General features: G+C 43.0%; 1 protein-coding gene across 3 annotated transcripts; it reads left to right on the forward strand.

Moving 5' to 3' along the window:
* The first annotated feature begins 476 nt into the window (after positions 1-476).
* On the forward strand, positions 477-4,311 carry LOC120660757 (2Fe-2S ferredoxin-like). Of its 3 annotated transcripts, none has more exons than XM_039939390.1 (8): positions 477-862; positions 1,925-1,980; positions 2,331-2,398; positions 2,641-2,691; positions 3,232-3,338; positions 3,637-3,686; positions 3,764-3,846; positions 3,915-4,311. In XM_039939390.1, the coding sequence occupies exons 1-8, from the start codon at positions 808-810 to the stop codon at positions 4,027-4,029; spliced, it is 585 nt and encodes a 194-aa protein (XP_039795324.1). In that variant the 5' UTR covers positions 477-807; the 3' UTR covers positions 4,030-4,311. The 3 variants fall into 3 exon arrangements, with proteins under 3 accessions (XP_039795324.1, XP_039795325.1, XP_039795326.1); XM_039939392.1 differs by lacking the exon at positions 477-862 and adding an exon at positions 890-1,266; XM_039939391.1 differs by lacking the exon at positions 2,641-2,691 and having other exon boundaries at positions 504-862.
* The last annotated feature ends 4,298 nt before the right edge of the window (positions 4,312-8,609 follow it).

An 8,609-nucleotide genomic window follows, 5' to 3' on the forward strand; every position in this document is an offset into this window, starting at 1 on the left:
CTAATCAATCCTAGTCTTCTCCCTCCTCCTACCCGCTTCCTCACCATGCGCCGCGCGCCCCTGAGCCCGTGCTCCGCCTGCCACGCCGTGGCCCCGCGCCGCTCTCCTACACGCTGCGCGTACCGTGCCGCTGCTGCCGCCGCGTGCTGCTGGTGCTGCGGGGTGCTGTGTTGTAGGTGCTGCTGCCGCCGCGTGCTGCCGCTAGTTGCTGCTGCCGCTGTGTGCTGTGCAAGCTGCAGAGCCACGCGCTGCTGCAGCGCTGCGCCGCCGCCGCCGAGACGCGCGCTGCTGCAGCGCTGCGCCGCCGCTGCCGAGCCGTGCGCTGCTGCCGGCACCGCACCCGCGCACGCCGCAGCCGGAAAAGAAAACCCCACCTCATCGGAGACATTCAACATTTTCATTTCAGTATTTTCAACATTTTATATTTTTAATTTCAACATTTGTCTTCTACAGCTTCAACATTTTGAAAACTAAATGTTGAATATGTTTAACAAAATATTGAGTTAATTTTATTTAAATATTAAATATATTTACAGCAGATAATTGGATCTCAATAAATTTTAAAGATAAATTTTTTATCTACCTTACACAAGACAGATTGTGTAAGACAGATAGGAGGGCCCCAGCATCCTTCGCTTCGCATCGTCCTCCCAAAACAAACCCAACACACGCACCGCCGGCGCCCCGCCCCTCGCCCTCTCCACCGGCCGGCATCGGGCGCCGCTAATCCACCCACTCAATCCCCCGGGCGAAGCCAGCTCGCTGCTGCCGCCGCGTCTTCTTCGGCTCGCCTCCGGCGGGAGCCAGATGCTGTCGAGGCTCTCCCGCGCCGGCCTCCGGGCCCTGAGCCGGGCGAGACCAGGTTCGTGATCCCCATCTCTAGCTTCGGTCCTCCTCGCACCGATCCCGTTCGCCGTTTTGCTGCTGCTGCCGCCGCTCCCGTTTGTCTCCCCATTCAGGACGCGGGAGGCTTCCGATGTGCGTGTCTGTGCTGCTCACTGGACACTGCCGCGTGGTTTTCGCTGACTATAAGGCCTGGTGCGCTCGTCGATTAGCTTTCGGATGTGCTCGCTGGCGCTATGGATGTCGGATTCGATTCGTTTGGTGCAAATCTTACCAAGCTTCAAGTAGTGTATGTGCGGATAGGATCTGTCTGGGGTTGAGGCTTGGTTTGGAAGCACCTACGGGCTACGGCGAATTGCTCGGCTGCTGCAGCTTAACAGACAACCACAGCTCTGATTTCTGTCACACGGCTGCGGACGTTAGGTGCTGCATTTCGTTTTCGTTTATTTCTTGTTCCTTTGGCTTTGATAGTTGTACTTATGGCAGGGATTTTTGTGGTAATTTCCGTGCTAGAGTGCCTGGTGATTCATTGTCGTTTAAATTGATATTGTGTCTCACTGCTTCCTCTGTTTTTTTATGGTAAATTATGGGCCCCACATTCAATCAGATGACCTTTGGGTTAACTCATATAATTTGAACATTTCCTTAAGTTTGGATGGTGCATTTTCATTTTGGATTGAGTGTTGTTACTCCATGCATCTTTGATCTTGTGTCTAGTAAGTAACTGGGATTCTCTTTACAATAGTATAAAGGCTGTATACGCAGACATTAGCATTCTCCTGGGTGTAATAAGTAACTGGTATTCTCTTTTACAATAGTAAAGGGTGTATGTGTTTGGACTAGCATTCTCTTCCCAAAGTTTATTAGGGTTTCTTATTTTGGATTTTATGAAAGTTAAATATACTTCCTCAAAAAGAAAAAAAAGGAAAGCACTCCCCTTCACTTTTTTTGTTTTGAAATTAGTGGCTGAAGTAAATTTCAATAGTATTTTTTCTTTCATATTGGCGCATGTTTTGAGAAGTCACATGTTCAACATTTGCTTCACATTGCCTGCCTAAATTCTTCTGACCTTACATACCAGGTACAAATTCAGCTATTCCAAAGAGCCACGAAGTAGAGGCCATTAGCGCTCATATGGTCTGTGTTGTTACTTGTATTTCTTTTATAGCTCTTAATCTCCTTTATTGTTATAGAGTTTGTACCTCCGTTTTCACTATGGAATTTACTTCTTTAGAAGTTTTATTTACTGTCTGGAATTATGAAATTATGTGCATTTGTTGCCAACATATGCTAGATATGCCCATTAGAACTATAATTTGTGATAACTTGGTCTCCGAACTCCTGAACTTGTTTCTTCATTCAAAATGTCAGATATACCCTGTCAGATTATGTATATATGAAGATGAATTACAATTATTTTTACATGCTCGAATGATCTACATCAGATGCCAACAGCAAATAATAACAACAAATGAAAATTCTTTCAGGGGAGGAAACTCTTCTCTTCTACCACAAACACTAGAGCCGGTGACAGTAATAACAAACCAGAAGCTAAGTGAGTTTTTTCACTTCCTCCTTAACTGCTGCTGTTGGATGTATTTCTTGCTTTCAAACAAGTATCCTTAATTCTATATATCAGCTTGCCCCTAAAAGAAACATTAATTATGGAGTGATGACAAGCCAGTGTTTGATTGGCTCTAATCCCTGATGTCAATGTTTAATGCCTATCCATTAGGACCATTACAATCATATTTCAGATGATGATTGAGTTGATGAAATAGACCACTATGAATCTAGGTTTGTGGCCTGCTTTGGTGCATACATCTCCCGATTAAGTACATTGTCAATGTGAGTGTAGCCCATCTTCCTTTAACACTGAAGGCAACCTTCTACAGTCCTGATTAAGTACATTGACAATGTGATTCTAGCCCATCTTCCTTTAACACTGAAAACCACTCCATCTTCACTGAATACTTGATCCTTCGAACACCACCCGGTAGCCCTCTGGCTAAGTGTACTTAATAAATTTATGGAATTTATCCCTCTTGATGCTAGCAATAATCTTTTTCCTGAGATTCTGGATAATATGGTACATGTGAGTTGCTGAGATATCTAAATTTCGAAGAAAAGTTTGTGGCAGTTTTACAAATCTATAAGGCATTCATTTAGGATCTATTGGTTTCACTTTGCTTCTTAATTATTTTTTATTCCTGCCATCTTAATTACATGTTCCATCGTCTAGTTATTACTAACATAAACTCAAAGGTCATGACTTGTTACCCTCTTCTATTGGATTGTTTTTATGTGTTCCATCTAATGGCTCACATATACTTTTGAGTTACCTTAACAATTGCACTTCAGTGCTGATGACTAGTCTCTACTTTGCAGAATATCTGTGACTTTTGTCGATAAGGATGGTGAGGAAAAGCTTGTTAAAGTTCCTCTTGGAATGTCAATGCTAGAGGCTGCTCATGAGAATGACAGAGAACTTGAAGGTTCTTCGCATTGCTGCTTTTAAAAGTTTTATTCATTTTGTTTTTAGTTTTAGTGCATAGTTAGTATGCTTACATTCAGCTTGGTTTACATTTTCCTTTTCTGTTGAATTTTGCTTTAGATACCTTAGCATGCTTCCTTTTCATCCATCTATTATACACTTCCTTTGTTTCGTCAACCTATTAGCATTTTCTTTTTTTCCTGGAAAAGCTATTTCAGGTTTTACAAACAAAAAAAATGTAAATACCTAGCATATGTGATTTAGGTCTGAAATGCCTGTTGTTTTGTCATGTTTACCAGGAGCATGTGAAGGCTCTCTTGCATGTTCAACGTGCCATGTGATTGTAACGGTATGTCAATCTATACACAAGGCTTTTATGAGTTGAGACAAGTATATGTTTAGTTTGATATGAAAGGCTCTATTCAGGATGTAAACTACTACAACAAAATGGAAGATCCTGTGGATGAAGAAAATGATATGCTGGACCTTGCTTTTGGGCTTACTGAGACGTATGTGTATATTCTTTCTGTCCTATAAAACTACTTATTCTGGTTGAACTTACTCTATCTCGTACCAGATCTAGCCTTGGTTGCCAAGTAATTGTAAGCCCTGAGCTTGATGGCATACGTTTGGCACTGCCATCAGCAACCAGAAATTTCGCTGTTGATGGGTATGTTGCGAAATCACACTGACTGGCGGAGAGCATTAAGATCATGAAAGTCGCATGTTGGAATTTGGGGTACCTGGCTACCTGCTCAGTTTAACAGAATAAGAGAATCAGATATAATGTTTGTTATGCTTGTCTTGTCATATCTTCAATTCTGAATTTCATATTAACCTGATTTCCTTCTCTAATTTTGGTGAGATGGAAAATCCATCAATTTACTATTTCAGTAACTTTTTTAGTTGGCAGAAGTCATACATTTATGGTCATACTGTTGAGTATATAGAATGCCAAATGCTTGAAAGCATAATCTTTTGTTGACTACAAGTTATTCTGTTCTTATGCAACGACAAAACCATACCAAGAGGCAGCTAGGGTTACGAAGTGTGTATATTAGCTAACCATGCACAATTGCTTTCCAAAAAGAATGTGTTGTCACCCATCATCCAAGAAATTCTGGAAAGAGCAGTGAGTTATTCATTCTTGTGTTAAATTACTAAAACACTTTCTGTTGAACATATCCATTTAAAGATAAGTGCATTGTCTCATTGAGTAGTGCGCTGACTTGTATTGTCATAGAATATTAGAATAGAAACATGACCCACAATTTGAAGTCATTCGATGACACTTTTCTAGGGCTTTCATTAAGTGACCTAGATATGAAATGTGTTACCTACACACAGATGTGAGTATGTACAAGTGACAAGAACTCATACTAACAAAACCTGCTATATGTATTCCTTTGAACCACTAAGATTGGTGCAATGGTGCTGCTTTTGACTGCTTTGTTCTTTCTGCAAAATACGTGGTTCTTTCTATATCCTTTAGCTCAAAGTTCTCCTTTTCTATGTGCCTTTGGGATGTCTTGTACTACTAAAATATGAATAATAGGAGTGCATATATGAAATGTTATTTTCTCAATAGACATGCCTTTTGGTTGCTAATTGTGATCGTTGTTGAACCAAAGATCACATCTGAATAAATAAATACAATAACCAAGTTCAGTTCTCTATTACTTGAGAATGATGGCGGCCACATCTGGAGGCCCTACTGCCTTACTGACAGGGTTGATCCTTGAGCTGTTTTCACTTGGGAAAATATCAGTTCGAGTTGTCTGTTCTATAAGTGATACTATTTCATTCTTAGGTGCTGTCACTTGAGTACCCGCTGAAGTCTCTTTCTTGGTGCTAAACTGTTGAAGGGTTGATGTCATATTTTGCAACTCTTTGGCTGCTTTTGAGCCTTCCTTTTCATCTTTCTGAATAATGTCCTATGGTCAGCGTTTGTGATGTTGACATCCCAAGATTTTGCCATCCATCTGAACAGAGTCCCACTATGCTAATTTCATCTGAATATTAGTCATGGTGGCAACTGGAAACCGTGGATGTGACAATATTGGTGGCATGTTTGCTTTTCTTTTCTTTTCTTTTCTTTTTCTTTTGTTTTCTTAAGTACTAGTTGATTCTAGTGATGCCTTGTTATGTGCTTCAAGTGCTATTCATTGGCGCAGACGCACAGTTGACTTGATCAGCTGCTGTTCTGGCGCTGATCATGTCGATCTCTTCTAGAAGCAAAACTTTGTACAAAATGTTTTAACTTTTCGGGGGTTCAGTGAATCACAAGGTTTCTATGATTTTGTTCAAGTGCCTTGTCATGACCGTGAATCCAGGTATTCATACACCTGAAAATTGCGGGGGTTTCTGACCGTTTTCCTTTTTTTTTGTGGTTAATTCGATAACCACCTGTTGCACGAGTTGGTTTCATGGATCCTGCTTCATCGTGTTAAAAGGTTGGCATGGGACAGGGGAACTACCGTTTGCATACTTTCCCGTAGACTCCAACGTCAGTTCACTTTCACCTTGATGTGATCCGAGAAATACCATCTGGATACGTGTCAGTTTGATCTGCCAAGCAATTACGGTGGCCGGCAAGAGATGCCGATCCTGTACCAGTGACTTGCCAAGAAGGGTACTGATGAGATGGGGACGAGTTTCAAAAGTTTTCCTTGTGGATACGCCTGGGAGGCTGGGACTCCGTCGCACGCTATGACAAGCGACACGTGTCATACGTAGTTCTCCAGACTCAACAAACGCACTGAAGACTCGTCTCTCCAGCCCTGGAAATTTTCACTGCGTTCGGCTGGTGAGGAGCCCTCCGGCGCTACAGTGAATCCCTCTCCTATCCCTCCAGCTCCAGTCACCAGCCAGATAATAGTATTTTTCTCTCACACAATTCCAGCTCCAGCCTCCAGCTCCAGCCTGCCGAACACGGTTGCATCGTCTGGTTGCACGCTTGCACCACTCACACGCGTTGTGCTTTTACTTGATGTGTCGATCGTCTGGCACCATCCACACGCGTTGCATCGACTCTGGTTGCACGCTTGCACCACTCTCCAGTTATCTAACTGGGAGTCCTGTTTCAGAAGGTCCTTGAACGGTCACAATCTGAGAATGTATGGCAAAACACCTGCTTGGGTACTGCACGACTACTGTTCATTCAGCAGCAACAGCTGAAGCGTCGGCTACTGTTGCTGCAGTAGCAGCACACATCATCGGAAGTTCTGCGGGTTTCCATCTGTCTGATGTACCTGTCTGACGATGGTACTATCAGATGGTTAAAAATTTTGTTTAGACGAAAATTTGGTTTGAAAAGGATGCATGACCTTTGATTTTTTTTTAATGATGGCGGCATCTGCGCGCGATTGATGCCTTTGAAATTGAGACCTCGAGCATATTTTCGTGATTGCATTTTGGAAACTTAATGCGTTGATCCCTTTGAAATCACGCGAAAATTAAAGGTCACCATGTCGTCGTAGTCCATAGCCGTCGGCCTTGGAAGTCCTGAGTATTGACTTTTTGGTGGTTTATTTTAAGTAGCTTTTGCAGTCGATTACCTACCCCGTGAGTGAGGCTGTGAAAGCGAATTGTTTTGTCCTGCTGTTTTTGTGCCGGATGTCGGTTTTTTATTCATTATTAAAAATGATATCAAGAAACGTAGTTCTAGAAAGTAGAGACTAATGTGTGTAGACTCACAATTTACAAAAAGGTTTATCAATCTTAAAGTAAGATGTCCCAATAATCCTTTTCCAATAACTAGTGTTGGGAGATGTCCCAATTGCAATTTTAGGATTATTAGGGGAGTTGTTTTTGCAGTCTCCCAATAACCATCTCTCAATCCAACTACCTTATTGTGAGATTCACTCCCCCTTTATGGAGAGGTGAGGTGAATTGTTGGGATGTCCCAATAATTATTGGGAAAATAGAAATGTTTTGAGAGACTGTTGGGGTACTAGTTTCTTATCTACTCTCCTAACATGGTAGTTGGATTGGAGATTGGGGAACTGCTGGAGATGCTCTAAGACCCCTTTTGGATCCAATCAGATTGTGAAAAGTTTATTAATTTGTAGCTTTGCTGTTAGAAGCTGGATTGTTAAAGATGGCATGTTTTAATCAGCTAAAACTTTTAAAAGCTGGAATCCACAAAATCTGGATGAATTCAAATAAACATATCTTAGACGTGTTTATGTATAAATCAGGTTTCTGAACCATTGGATAGTGCTAGGAAGTAGTTAGACTTGGACCCGCTACACTTGATAGAAGGGCATGCATAGCATTCATTTGCAGTTTTGTGAGCCTAGTTCAATCCACTTGGGATTAAACAAACAAGCAGTGGGCAACACTGAGATTTAATTTGGCTCTAGAAAACGGGCCTGGAGTAGCCACGGTGACACTACCGGCCGCAAGCTGCCACGTCCGTCTCATCATCTATCAGTATAGGAGAAAGAAGAAAGCTACCAATGGCAAACATGGGTTGCTGGATGAATGAACGAGGCCGCTAGATCGCAACGTCAGCCGCGGTTGGTAAACGTTCAATTCATCACGGCATAGTTTATATAGGGAGCACTCTTTATATCGTCTCCAACACCGTTGCGCCCGATCTTCCGCTCTCTGACGCTGACTGCTCAAGTTGTCTTTCCAGTTTCCATCATGCCGTACCACACCTTGATTCTCGTTGCGATTAAATGGGTCCTCTCCTTGGCCTGAATCATGTGTTGTCTGCGAGTCATGTGAGCCATCGTCGTTTCAGGTTCAGCAGCCTGCGTGTGCGACTCTCGTTTCGGTTCATGTGAAGAAATCGAACTCTGAAGATTCTGCTGCGTGTAGCGCTGCTAGTTTCTTGATCCAACAGCTAGCTGTTCGGAAAATCATGCATCGCATTCACGGGCAACATGGGTGCCACAAGCGTGGTGTGACTTTGCAATGGCTCCCAGAGCCAGAGGTGGACAGAAATTCATCCAACTAGGCTAGGTTAACCAGCTCACTTGGAGTTTTGCTCTGGGATTCCAACAAGATCAAGATCGAGACAATGGATAAGTTAAAAAAAAAAACTCGGGGTTGAAACGGTCCCCACCCGTGTTTCATTAAGAGGAAGCGACTGCCTCGGCTCTTAACTCGACCGAGAAACCCCCCGAACCCTGACCCACCAGCGAGGGGGATTTTTTACCCCGCGGCATCGGAAATTCGCGTCCCCAGGACTCGAACCCGCGCCGCGGGGGTGCCACCAGCCCCAGCCGGCCAACTGGTCGTAGGGGCCTTAGGCACAATGGAT

This window comes from Panicum virgatum, chromosome 2N (genome assembly GCF_016808335.1).
Source record: "Panicum virgatum strain AP13 chromosome 2N, P.virgatum_v5, whole genome shotgun sequence".
NCBI classification, from domain to species: domain Eukaryota; kingdom Viridiplantae; phylum Streptophyta; class Magnoliopsida; order Poales; family Poaceae; genus Panicum; species Panicum virgatum.